Below are 14,623 nucleotides of genomic sequence, written 5' to 3'. Positions count from 1 at the left end.
AGGGACCAACCAAGCCCCGTAATGACCCTCCAGGGCAAACCCTCAGTTTTGTATGACAGCTGCAATTCTGTGGTTTTCACTTAGTCCCAGCGCTGTTCTATTATATACGCTTGCATCTGTGCTAGAGGCAGACAACAGACAGGTTGCTCTTGTCCGGTATGATTAGGTATCACCTGTGGAGCAATGTGTGGTTTCGAAGTTGACGGAGACCTTCTCGTACTTCTAAGAGCAATAATAATAGCTTAAGCATGTATGCTCAAGAGGTGTGAAGTTTTTAAAGTGGCCTAGTCATCGCTTTATTTCATGGTACTGTTAGTAGTTGATTCAGGAAACGCAGTGAAATTCCTCGAAAGCCTAAACAATTAAATGGATTGGGGTAGCTCAACCCCTCAACTGTCTTCCTTTCTGAACACTCATGCGAACAGCAACAGATGATGCAATGCGAACAACGATGTATAGTGTTTTAAGATAGCGGAGATCGACGCGTGTACATAGGTAAGTGTGCACTTGTTGAGCTACTGTCAACGTGTATGAGTGTACATCATAAGAGACGTATCGAAATGCATGACACCGAGTTGTTCTTAATATATATATAAGATTCCTCTGAATAAACCGAAGAGGACATCGGCTGGTGACCGCTGTACAAATGGGGATATGGAGTTTCAGGAGAGGTCATGATCACTAACCCAATCACTTCCGAAAGATATACAAAAGTGTAAATTTAAATGAAGATCCTACCCATCTATTTTACCTGCTTGATCGGCGGTCCCATATATTCGTATGTCATCCGTTTCTGACAAATCTGACCTCGAACCTGACAGTCGACGTTGCCACGTTATAATATAAACAGATAAAATGTTCCGTTTCAGTTAACAACTTGTAGTACAATATAGTTAACTTGATTGACGAGATAGTAATAGCAGTTACGTTGCGGCATTTCCGGTATACAAATCAATATCAGGAGGCTACAAATATCGGCTAGTCCTTATAAGTGTTAGGTCGCCAAGGTTCATTGGGACTAATTCTAACGCGGCCAATGATGTTTACCCTTTACACAAAAACCTAATCTTGTGTCTTGCTTAAAATACTTCCAACAATCACTGACGCAGCTACATAAATAATGTACTTTTCACGTAAACATCGATGGACCTCGCTGAAGTTGCTAAGCTGCGATGAGCCGTTAGAGGCGACCAAACCCAAGGGACAAAGAGCAGAGCAGCTTGAGCAACTTCGGCCGTGCCGACCTGTTGGAATATATGGGTTTACAGAAAATATGCCTCGACAAATGCCAAATTGCAATTGCAAATAACTAGGTTATTATCTTGTATGAACAAAGTTGCCGAACCTTCGATCACTCAAACCTAGTGTACGCAAGTGATGGCGGTAAGCATGAATCGATATAAATATTCTATAAATTGAACGCGGTTTCACATCAAAATAAGGTAATTTATAAATGCAAAACATAATAGCAATATGAATTTTCGTACAACAATGTGAAATATCATTTTCGCTGATGTGGCCCCTTGAGACCTCTTATAACGGCCATGATTGATGGTACTGACGATATGTCTGAAGTCACTCAACAAAACTTAAAGGAGCTCTGAGTCAGCAGGTAGCTTCATACAGCATTTGCTACCTTTAGCCCTTATACATACGCGGAAATCCTCCTCGTATCTAGCGGCTCCTACTTATTCATAGCGCTGCTTAGTCTTAACGCTAACCCGTCCCTTACCATCTTGTAAAAAAATTACTGAACTTAATGACCTTTGTTCCTAGTTGTTCCATAACGGTAAATTCACGGACCAGTGTAATTGTATAGAAAGACATTACTGACTTTTACATGAAATGTCCTGATGGTTGTACTACTGAAAACCGATAAGCATCGTTTTGAGAGCCATCCGAACGATATGCGCTTCAAGTAGTTCAGTCCTATACAAGACTGTAACTCCAGAAATGATTCTACAAAGTAGGCTATAAGGAAAATTTTATCAAGCTGTGCTAAGTCAATTTTTTTACACTTATATATATAATTGAAATGGTACTCTGCGCTATACTAGAAAAGTCCTATAAACGTGTACTCCTTTTATGACGTCAACAGCTTCTCGTTCAAAACGTATTCATCACAGAGAAGAGATCGCATCTTTATAAAGCTAGCAAGTGGGACTGGTGACAGACTCGTTTTAGCGGCGCGTAACGCACCAGTAAACTGGTCGTTAGCCCCTTTATGAGGGGTTGTTGTCGCGCTAGAACAAAGCTAAAGGAACATTGAAGTGTACAAAGTTGGGTCAGGTAAAGCCGCTCAAGGGCTACTTACTTGCTGCCTAGTCCGTTCCCCCACTGGCCATAATATGTCCTCATTGAGAGCTAGTTTGGGATACGCTCGTAAAGGTGGCTAACATATTGATGACACAGTGTCATGTATACCGTAGCAACATGTTGTATGGCGCAATGTTGCTCCTGTGCTAATCTCATTACATGAAGAAGCCGAAAAAGAAGCGAGGGAAAATATCCTCGTAATCTGAGCCGAGGTCTTGATGAGAAAAATGATAGTAAAATTTCCGCTCATTCATTATAGACGGGCAACTGCAGAGTTCTGTTGCAATACGCGCAATCTCGATTGGTACTCGGCGGAAAGGATCTGCAGAAGGGAGTCGGAGCTGGACGGCGGAAGAAGAGATAATTGGTAGATTGATAGCACATAGCATGTACACTAATGTTACTAAAAAATCTTCGGCGTATGCTCTTTTATATGTGCCTCCACCAGAATCTCCAAAAGGGAACAGCGCTATTTCCTTGCTTAGTATCTAGAAACTAATTAATGACGACCAATCAGATTCACAATAAACCAAAGAACTTGCTGACGGAGGCAAATTGTCCGCTAGAATAACAGGAAAAATCCTGATAAGCTATCGCCAAGAGTCTCCAACAATTACTTTACCTTGAAATAAGACAACCTCAAGGCAAACTTTTTATCTAGTGTGGACTTCATCATATTATAAAGCTTCCCAGATTGTATTGATCGTAAATATATTTGGTTTTCTCATTTAATTCATATTGGGATGTCGTTAACGCAATTGTCAGTTTCTTCTGAATTATAAATGCATGTACATCGACAGATGGGTTGCTATGTTTCCGAGAGGTACGATTGGAAACCGAAAAATTGCAAGAGATTACCAAGCGTTCCTGCAACGAAAAGGTAGTATCCTCGCTGGATCTTCTGAAGTGGCTTTCTTCGCTAATGAATTAATTAATAATTAAATCACTAGCCAGTAATGACGTTGTTCTAAGATTCTCGGATCGTTCAAGTTAGGTTATCTATTTGCTTCATCACGGATACATTTTCACTTCACTGAAAATACATATCCTTCGATAGCATTGGTATACTACAGTAGAGATACTGTCTCTGTGATGTCTCATGTAAATAATATAATTTCTAGCCAATTTCATTTTGCAAACGGCAGCGAACGGCTGACAAAGGGAAACGTACATCTTTTTTTACCAGAAACCTTTGCCTGGGCATTGTTATATATATATATATATATATATATATATATATATATTATAGTAAGTCTTTCGAGATCTTATGCAAGGTTACAGTTGGGCAGCTTTTATCCACTTGCGGACTGTGATAGGCCACCTCACGTAATGCGCCTCGAAGCTTTTGAACTTCAAACATTACAGTATGTATAGCCAAGAGTGCATCGTTAAATTACTCGCCGCAATCATCTAGAAATTTCAAAGAGCCAGAATTCAAAAGAGTTTCAAAGAATCAGAACGGGGGGCGGTGTCATGCCGAACATCATGCGGTATGTGTGAAAAATGCCACGTCACGACTTTTTGTCTTCGGTTGGTTTATGTAAAGTAAATGGTTAACACTTCAGAGGCATTCAAGCGCCGCAGAGAACGCATACAAACAATTGCGATTAGACACGATTATTACGCTCGATTCAATGAAGCACATAGCGTAACATTAGAGCCATAAAATAAGTTAGGCTCGGGTATTCCCATAAAAGAAGTGTTGAATAATACGCACCGAATGGCTTTAATATAATAATAAAGACACAATAAAGGACTATGTATTAGCACTTGATTTGACCCACACGTATCTATCTAAAAAGTATGGAAAACAACGTTTTTATTAGTGTGATGTAATAAAAATAATAAAAAAATAATCCCGTGAAAAGTTCGTTCTAGGTACAACGACTACGATGGATTACATTGACCCGCATTCTTAATTACCATTGTCATTAATTATGCCCGGTTAGGGGTTATTTGAAATCACAAAATAAAACGCCATCATCATTATCGCCATTGTTTTTGTAATTGCTGACGGTGCCATCGTTACGGTTTGTTTTGTTGTTATTGTACACATATTGCGTGTGCTAGCAAATAAAAATGGAATAGGAAAAAAGTAAGCGCTAATGCGAAGGCTAAAGGGGTGCAAACAGCGGAAAGACATTATTGTCATCGACGGAATAGCCCTGTTTGCCCCTGACTAGACCAGTCTGAACCAGAAATAGAGACGGTCCTATAAAAATCCCTCATAACTTTCACTAGTGGAGCACTCCCGCAAATCAAGTTAATATACGTAGTGGGAAACGGGCTAGAGGCTTGTTTTTCGTTTGCTCCGTCTTCTAGATAAAGTTCATAGAAAAACAAACCTTACGAAGGGCCGAAAAGGACAGGCGGTGGTGACGATGTTGTTGGTGACCCGCGTGGCCTCCGTGCACTCTGAGTGCGGTGGCGCTAATGGTACAAATGTACCGGTACGCTAGTTTTTAGCCCTACGTCCCTTGCTTGTTCGTACATAGGGCAGACTACGAAACAAATAAGGTAGAATTCTCTAGAAAGCTGCAGGTTCAGCAGGGGGGACTTTCGTTGATAAGTTTTTAAGTGCATTATCATAAAATGTAGCAATTTATATTGAAAATTTGAGAAGTCAGTCAAACTTACCATTTGAGAAGCGTCCAATTAGACGGAGCTAAATATAATGACGTATTATACGACAGGTGTCATCAAATAGGAAAATAAGCTAAGAAAATTGAACACAACGTAGCTGTTTGGTGGCTTCATCCCTCCTAAATAGCCGTAAATGAATAATTCAACAGCGCAGTAGAAAACTTTGCCTTGAAATAAGTTTGACAGTAAATTATAGAGAAAACTAAAATGTGGAAAGGTAGGATGATAAATCTGTTTCACAATATCATTGTCTTCTCATCACGATAGCGTCGGTGCTTTGTCATAGTAATTTTTGCAGTGCGACGATCCTTTAAACGCACTGTTCTGTGATAAGAATTGTAGGGGATGTTTGAAAATTAGCAGGGGTGTTATTTGTGAGTTAAGGAACCGCCTGCGTGGCTATCAGTAACATTTCTAAGCGCTGCTAAAGAACGGCTGACTCATCGAACTTAGATTTTTCTTCTAGTGGCGGTTTTATTCAACGTAAGCCGAATATTTGGTTTTAGTCTATTCTGACAGACTGAAAAACGCTTGAAGTACAAGTGCCAAGAGCGAGGCCTTGCGCGCTGCAAACGCTTCAACTAGGCCCGTTTTCCCAGCATCTTACCATAATAATATCTCCGCTACGCTATCAACGTCCCGAAATCGAAACATCAGTCCGTATAGAACCGCAGACAAAACGTGTAGTATCAAATGTGAATACAATAGCGTTATTTGTGTAATCTTATAGAAGGCTGTCGTGCAACCGTGTCACCAACAACGTACAGAGTGAAGACAAACGTTATTTCTCTGAAAGGCAATGAGATACTTATCGATTGCGTCGCAACTATACGTGAACTTCACACGGTCGGAAGGTCTATGCTGTTGATGTCTGTATGGGTGTATAGTACAAGAATCCATCATAGATAATTGAAAATGTTAGATTAGAAAAAGAAAGCGGATGCGGGTACTTACGGTTGAAATGCGGCTAGTGATTAGTTTATTCGTCGAGGGAATGTCCTTACATATGCCATTATATACTGACTAGAATAACGCCGGCGCTTGTACTCCAGTTGAAAAGGTACAAATTGGAACTCGGTCAACAACTACCAGACAGAGCCGGAAACATAGATCGTTGCTATAAAGGACCCAAATCACACAAGTAACTGATAGCATAAAGCAAAAGAAAACAGGCTCAAGGAAGGGAAAACGAAAAACATGATTTAGTTTATTCGTCCGTCTACCAGAAAACAGCTATGAGGTGACTGTTGGTGTTTTATAACGCGTTAAGGCACACCATCCGCTCCTTCTAAAAAACCGACCAAGCCCTTATAGTATAGGGTGTATCGTTTGGTCGCTGTACAGCAGTAAAGTTCGAAAGTGCCGGCGGCAAAGGAAAAGCTGTTGATAGAGGAAGGGATGTCGGTCGTAGTACGGCTGCCGTACTACGACCGTTGTTAGGCCAATTATAAATCAAGGGGAAGTTGAAGAAACGAGGGCTAAGAGTTAGGCTAGGAGGAGCCGTTTACCCCAACCTAGGCTTAACAAGGAGCTTGTGATGGGTGGGTTTGGAGGGGGAATGCGCTTATGCAATCATTTAATGTCCTTTAGCCGAAAATAGTGAGTAGATCAGCTGCATTCAAAGAACTTTTACTGATTCTAATACCAGTTCAGGATCGAGAAAGTCAAGTGAGGGACAAACAGGACAGCAGAGATGTTCTGCTGCTGCTGCGATTTTCAATAACAACTGTGTTCCTTTATGCAGCAGCCTGCTTTTTCCTAAAAGTTTTTCCAGGTCTGTCGCATTCTGTTCTTATCCTTTTTCTCAGTATTTTTTATGAACGTATTAGATAAATGAGAAGATAGAAGCTAACAGTTGAATTCTACGATGACACCATCCGATGGCATGAAAGGGGAAACTGGAGAATAAGAGTGAAAGGAGGTAAAGAGGGTGGCGGACTGATTGTCGCGAATAATGCAGGCCGGACTAGTAGGGCATCATGAGTCAACAAGCTTCATTAGGCTCATGAAAGCGTTTTTCCAGCAAGGACTAGTGAACTTTTTTTGAATAAGCCCCCTGTTTATGTCATACGGTACATAGTAGTACTGAGGCAAACTGAATTATCGGTTTTGGAAAGCTGAATAATCCCGCCCAGCCACGTTCGAAAAAGAGATATTGGCAAAGAGTAGCTGCAGCAGGTTAGACTGGCCTAAGTTCGCAAGTTTCAAGACTAATCATAAACACCACGCGCATACGAACCCAGAACACAGAGCGCTAGGGTGCGAGGTCGTTGGATTGACCAGACCAGTAACCCTGTAGGTTCTACAGCAAACGGCTTTCATATGCCGTTCTCATTTAGCTGGTCCACTTGGACTTTTGTCCTGCTTTGCCTAACAACGAATAGCAAAACCGTTGAAACCGATGAAAGTAGATTCGGCAGCGGGTGCTTCCGGTGCTTGTGATACAAAACGTGACACATTAAGCGATACAAGTGCTCATAGCGTACACAGAGACTATAGTGTGCGAAACGAATCCTTCCTTGCTTGAATAGAAAGAAAGGCCTGAAAAGAAAATGGAAAAATTTGAAAAGGGACGACAAGGCGTTGCAGGAACTACTGCAGCACTAGTGATGATGGCGGTTTGAAAGCGCAGATTGTTCCAAGGAGACAAACGAGTGAAGTAAACCAAGGTAAAGTGAACAAAAAAAAGAACGAGTGAATAAATGGACTAGTCCGTAATGCTCTCACGATATCGATGTTTTACGGTAGACGATTCGAGATTGCTGGCCTTCAGTTAATCGATCCAAATGAACAGTGTAGGCAGAATAGTAGATCTATAATAGTACATAGGCTAATTGGCGTTGCGTGCAAGCTCATTACTCATGTTCCAAAAACAATGGGTTATCCAATATATTTTGTGACCATCATAATTCTGCTACACTTCCAGCACGCTATCAGCGGCCGACAGTAGGGTCGTCTCGAAGAACTCAGCAGATAAGATCTCTCCTTCACTATGGCTTGCATAGAGCTATGTAAAAAAAGTGTGAGCGAAGTTGATGGCTTTCGCAGCAGTAGCAAAGGTGAGGCCCTTTGCCAAAACAGTTCAACCTCTTTACTTCCGTTTAGCTCGACGGGGTAGTCCACGTAAAATCCCTTCCTCTAGACGTCCAGCCATTCGTCCCATATGTTCACGACCGCTCGTAACCGCAGCGAATCAAAAAAACAAAGGCACGAGGTGAGGAGGGTGCCTTTCATAAATTCTACGGGCCAATCGATCTGTATGACTGCTTGCAACGGGCTTTCTGCTGGTAATACGGCTACGACGGCAGAATCACTAGGAACAGCCTTAGGACGGGCCTACGGGATGCAGAAACGGTGTAATTCATCGCTTCTTCGACTTACGTGACAAGAAGCAGGTCCATAAGGTTACATGGAGCCTCTACTGCATCAATTTCCACATATGGTAGAATCGCTTAACGAATTGCTGTCGTTGTCTGATATAGAAGATAGATATTCAAGTAATCGTTTTATATTCTCTTTGTTGCCACACGCTCATTGCCCCGTCACACTTGCCACACTCCGACTTTTGGTCAACGACTAGCAACGAGTCGACTTAACAGAAAGGGGTATACTGATTTTATTTCGATTTACCACGTCGCGATGCACGCATCCAGATCTGTGCCTAACACCGACGCCGCAAAATGTTCGGTCATCGTAGAAAAAAGAGGTAAAAACCAGCAGTAATGGACTAGCTAGCACATTGCCGTTAGTCTCAGCTGGTACTGAGTTGCGCGCCTGGCATCTTTCATCTAGCTCCTGACTAGGTTCCGCTTCTGTTTGCAGCGTTTCTACAACAGTTGCAATGCCATCAGTGGCTGTACAATACGTAGGAAAGCCTAGGTTGCCCTTAGATTTAGTGCCTTAGGTCACTTACGTTGGTTATTCGGCAGAACGTGGTCCCGGTATGCGGGTATGGAAGCACCGTACTTAAAGAACATGAGCTGCCGTCTGAAATGCGGATGAAGCGTAATAGGAGTTGTGCGGCCATGTTACAAACTGTTACGTCCCAAATAGACGTACGAGGGTATGTGCCGAAAGCAACGTACACTTCGTACAACGTCATTGAATTCGTAAATAACGCTCCGTCGTTAGAACTTCGAGCCGTGTAATTGTGAGGGCACGACACCGGACAAGAAAGATCTAATTAGGAAAAGAATTTAACTGCCCCAAAGAATATAAACTTACGTTTCTATGTAACAGTAAAAAAACTGTACCCTCTGAGAATGTTGATAGCGAATATATGTATATTAAATCAATGGCAATAGCTATGAGAAGGTTAGTTTCTCCAAACGAATCTTCCACTACACAATAAAGGTAAGCACCTTGTTGGCCATTCTTACAAACTTTTGATTAGTCATTAACAAAATCACGAGGTATAAATTGTGTTATCAAAAGCGTAATGTAGAACTCTAACCCATTTTACTTATTCCATATTATAGGAAACATCGTCTCACTTACACGTGCCCGCATTTGAACAAACGTCAAGTTAGACTAAGTTGGGAATATCAACGTGTACGGCGATGTTTTGTTTTACTGTATCGTTGAGGACGCATTTTCTAAGGTTTAGCTATCGATACCTGTACTTTCGAGCCTGTAGCTATTCGTATTCCATATTGTGTCATCTCGTTAGAAATAGCGCAACATCTACCGGTAGTTCGTTGTCATCCAACGTGACGGATTTTTTCCGTAAGAACTTGTCGCTGGCGCGTTCTGTACGACGCGAGCGTCAGCTGTTTATGTATGCGTGTTTATCTGATCATCAGGTCGACAGATCGTAAGTTTTTGTGCGAGTAATGTATTGACCTCTTGCCACCTTGTTCGTTCCTTAAAGACTACCGATGAATGGTTGAATTGAGCCGAAGCTCCCGTACCAGCGAAAGCTTCCCGGTCCTGTTCGTAGAGAAGAAGATTTGACGATTTTCAACTCAATGGCTTTGAAAAAATCTTTGCAAGTAGATGTGTTATGTATGCAAAACGCACTTAAGATTACTATTGTGCTCTTAAGAAAATGAAAAACATGGAAATTATGTGGTTCTTGTAGGTAGCTAGACTTTTAATTAATCATTTATAACAACAACAACAATAATAATAACACCTACGCGCTACCGCTAAACCATCACTCAGGATAGCTGAAAATGGATACACAAACGCTTACTTGAGTTGCTCAAGCTTGCAGCGTCTTCCTTAGGCAATACGCATAAGCAGCTGACTGCCTGGCTGGCTGGCTGGCTGGCTGGCGGGGTCCTAATACCAGGACTAACCGACAGGCTCATCAGCAGCGAACGTCGTCTAATGACCCTGCTTTGTTGGTGTAACCGGCGCTCACCTCGCGATGGTACCAAGACTCCCCGTCACTTCAAGGTCGGGCCATGAGGTTGTTGAAACAGCTTGTAACTGTAGTAACTGTCAGCGGGCGTAACACAAAGCTGCAGAGCCCGCAATCGTTCAATGTGATTGTAGAACCTCACAGCTGAGGTGTTTTTACGAACGAGAGTAGATGTTTCCCGCTCAATCCATCTACGAACAGTGTTAAATAGTGACAGGTTCTACTATGATATGGTCTGAAACAATGTATGATTGCGACACCAGCTACAACATCAGGCTATTTGTTATTAACTGTGAATGGTTTTGCATAGAAAAAAGTCTTATAGAATTAGCACTTTAGATCAGTACTGTTAAATGCCCACAATAGCATATTTTTGATAATGAATATATTCAGCGCATGCTACCTTAATTAATCGTAACTATTGCTTCTAATATTTTGACGATTTTTTTTCGCTGAGGGTAACTTTTTACGCTGGTACACACCTTTAAATAGTCCTTAATAAAGCATCCTTATTCCTCTTTTGCTTCTTCTTTTCTGACGCCTATAAATTTTGTAACTGGTCCAACGTCCTGACCAAGTTCTTTTTGCGCCGCCGAAATTTGCGACACTCAAAAGGCTTTTCTATCTACCTGCGTAAACGAGTCGACCGCAAAACGGCTTATAGGTTGGAGTTCAATAATGATTGTTAGGCGTAGTGAATACAACGACTAAAGGACCCCAACAGTAGGGCCTTCGCGATACAAACAAATAAGGTCATATAAACAGCCAAAAAAGCAGGGCATCTTTATACACTGCGACAGTATAGAAGTCACCCTTCTTTCGTCAAGTTAATTCTGGCTGTCAAGCAGAGTTAACAGATCTGCCGCGCATAAAAACGACACAAAAAGAGAACCGATTTTTTACAAGTTTCCGCCTGGCCCCCTTCCGACTTAACTCGCCGTAGGTGAACTTCACCACTATGCCCTCTATGGCAAACAACATAGTTTCGACACGAATTACTGCATCAGCTCGTGCTGCAGCCATGGCGCGTCAGTTTTAACACTAAACAGCCGAGAAGAAACCGAACGAAATCTTCGCTGCGCCCCTGGCCACTCCGGAAGAAGCCTACCACTCTTCCGCATCAATCTACCGCAGTCGAAACAGAAGCTGTATAACAGGCAGAGTCTGTTATACATAGCATTATACATACACACGTGCTATACATAACGCGTATTTGCTTGCGCAGGTATGCATGCATGGAACCAAATAAATACATGAGTTCGTTAGTAGTTACATCTAGCCAGGTGGAACAACCGTCCACGTAGCTGACCACCATCAGCTTGTTGGTATTACTTACAAGTTATTAGGTTTTGCTGTAAGTGTTGTAATACGCTTAAGTCCAAAGCAGGTCAATAAACGTTTATGATAAATAAAAAAAAAAGACGCACACAAGTATCAGCGACAGGAAACGCAGAGCAGCTTCACCAGTTCATAGTTAAGTGCGTAAGTGCACATTTTTATAGTACGTATCCACATTAATGCTGGCGCAATACAATTTCCGCCATTGTCTAATATGAATGCATCCTAGGTTGTTCGGTGCAATAATATCAGTCGCTAAAAGGGCTAGACAACAGCGACCGAAGAAACATTGAACTGTTTTTTTTTCGAGAAATCGATACTCTGGCTGTAGTCATGTGACTTCTTTCATAGGGCCAAGTAGCTAAAAGTCTGTCGTAGCAAACCTCTCAGATACCGAGCAACGTTACTGCCCAACAGTCCTGATACTACAAAAACCAAAATCATTCTTCGGGCACGCTACTAATTAAGATCTAGTTACTTGGCACCTTTGAAGTTTGATCACCGCGCCACGAAGGATACACAAATGAAGGTCGGCCGCTCGAACCATTCGTCTTTTAAGGCTAGCGCCATTTGTCGATAATCGTTTGCTTTACTCTTGCCCACGAAGAGCAGAGTAGCTGCAACGAATTCTCGTTCCGAGCAGCTTCCGTTTAGACTAGGTCAGCTTATACCGCAGAGGGCTGGCTACAAAGCAGATGAGGTGAACAGAATGCCAAAGAACTACAGAAAGAACCGGGCAAGATGAAGTAGAAGGTCGCGTGCGGAGCAGTGTGGGCTTCCCTTTCTTTCTTTTTTTCTTTTCCTGCCCCTCTCTGCTGTCCCATCCGCATGAGAACCTGAGTAACAAGAAAGTCATCAAAAACGAATAAACGAAGCAAAAGTCAGCGGACAAGAAGTCTTTCAGGGGCGGAGCTGTTCAAGCCTTCTGCAGGCTCTTTCGACACCGCAGTTTCGTCCCTGTTTATTGTCTCGTTGATAAAAATAAAAGAAGGACGTCTTCGACACGACGACAGTCACAAAGAGTCAACCATGACTTTACGCCCGACCAGGCCTTCATGGTCATCTGTCAACAGTGTTAGGCAACCCGCCGGTTGGCGATGTGCTAAGTCAGAAAGTAGTGGAAGCTAAGCTTTAGTCAAAGCCTTTGTTTAGTCGTTGTTCTCCTTTCTACTGGTTCTGCCTCCACCGCTGAATGCCTTCACAGTAGCGGCAATAATGTTGTCCGATTCGTCTCTCTACCGTTTTTTTAGCTTTAACTTTTTGACTCAAGGGCAAAGGTAAGAAAAGCGTTCCGGAGTTTTAGAGAGGAATGAGCTACTTCGTCCAATGAGTAAACAAAATCGGATAGGTTTGTTCCTCCGGCTTTTAACCCAAGCAACAATGTTAAAGTGTCAATTGGGGTGCCAATTCAAGATAAAAAAAGGAAGAGGCTTGCAACGAGTGGGGAATAGCACTTAATTAAAAAAAATACGACAAGTTTACGACGGTCGACAGAAAAGAGGTTTCGCATTTGCCAAGTTCAAGCTGTCCTCTGAAAGACTTTTACATACGTAAGAGCTAGGCTAGATTTAGGTAGAGGCTAAGGGAGTCTAGAGGACTGGAACACGAAGTTGGAGCTCACGATGGAGCACCCGAAGTCGAGAGAGAAGCAGAATATGAGCCAATAAGACATCGCACGAGAACACAGCGAGGCTGCTTGGAATATAAAGAAAACGTCTCGTGGATCTGAGGGCCTGCGTGTGTGAGGCGAACATTATAAAATGAACTACAGTGTGGAAACGGCAAAAAGGTGTCAACCCAAAAGAAATATTGTAGTGATTAAAACGGAATAAGAAACAGAAACGAACCGAGCAGATATCGAAAAAATAAGTACAACATAAACAGAAGCGAAAGAGGAGTCAATGCGCAAGGCAATGGATATGACTATACTCTTCTTCATGATTTTTATAGTATAGAGCCACTCGACAAAAGTCGCCGCCCGCACAAGCTTTGGTAGTTGGTATTCGACTTCGTGCACAAGATCTGAATCAGGGAACTCAGCTCTCCGCTTAACGGATCGAATAGAGGCCCGATTGAGTCAACTGACGGCAAAGCGTCTGCGCCACCGAAGATGTACGTATACATTTATATAGACGACTATAAGCGTATCTTCGTCTTTGAGTATGCTTAGTCTTGAGGAAAAAGGGAGCGAGGCTGGAAACTTCAATACACAACTGAACCAGCTAAAGATTGCTTTCTAATGGGAAGACATACATTTTAATCGGTACTTCTAACAGAAAATAGAATGAATGTACAAACTAATGTTCGCCTTCTATCCGTTTGATCGCGCACTGGACCCGGACTGGACTGCACTGGACTGGAAGCGGAAATTCACATGGGGCAAAACAAAAAAAGCTAGGACTATTCTCTAATACGTTGGTGTTGAACCCAGGCGTAGAAGTCTGCGAAAAACATTTTAATGGTTATTAACATCTCTGAGTCCTGGAACCTGATCCCATTTCGTTTGAAGAGATGAGTTCAATATAATAAGTGATTAATAAGATCACTTTGTATTCCGTCAGATGAGTTAAACTGGATTTGAATGCCGCCTGATAGGTCGAAGCACTGATTCATTGTGGTTTTCCTTCGTCGTTACGAACCCTTTCGTTATTTTTAGGTTCCTATGATTCCTAACCTAAAGCGATGAGAATATCGTTTATTTTTTTTTTCTTGCCTATTAGAGAGAGATTTTCTTGTCTAATAGAATCATCTCGATAGGACATTACAAATATTTTTCGTTGTTTCGTGCATTTAGCAAATTTCTATATTTGGACGCTAAACACGACCGCTAGTCTTGTACTTTAGTTATAACTTGACTGTACACGTCCCGCTCTGCTTCATCGTTATTACTGTTATTATTTGTTGTTATTGTTAATATTGTGTCTGTTAAAGATTTCTACTGATTTTTTTTTAGAATTCTGT

At 42.0% G+C, this 14,623-nt stretch overlaps 1 protein-coding gene across 7 annotated transcripts in view; it reads right to left on the bottom strand.

Moving 5' to 3' along the window:
- LOC111266186 (clarin-3) overlaps window positions 1-14,623 on the bottom strand; it is a 121,743-nt gene that overhangs the window by 35,791 nt on the left and 71,329 nt on the right. The window contains exons 2-3 of one of the 7 annotated variants that reach the window (XM_086970822.1): window positions 10,154-10,515; window positions 9,647-9,888 (exon numbers count right to left, since the gene is read on the bottom strand). The exons of the other annotated variants lie outside the window; for them this stretch is intronic. Of the exons in view, the coding sequence (XP_086826948.1) occupies window positions 9,647-9,663 (17 nt within the window). The 5' untranslated portion in view covers window positions 9,664-9,888; window positions 10,154-10,515. The remainder of the gene's footprint in view (window positions 1-9,646; window positions 9,889-10,153; window positions 10,516-14,623) is intronic. 7 annotated transcript variants of the gene reach the window in all.

Source organism: Varroa jacobsoni, unplaced genomic scaffold, assembly GCF_002532875.2.
Source record: "Varroa jacobsoni isolate VJ856 unplaced genomic scaffold, vjacob_1.0 scaffold_1063, whole genome shotgun sequence".
Taxonomy (NCBI): Eukaryota; Metazoa; Arthropoda; class Arachnida; order Mesostigmata; family Varroidae; genus Varroa; species Varroa jacobsoni.
Note: the sequence above shows the minus strand (reverse complement) of the source record. Positions and strands in the feature narration are given on the sequence as shown.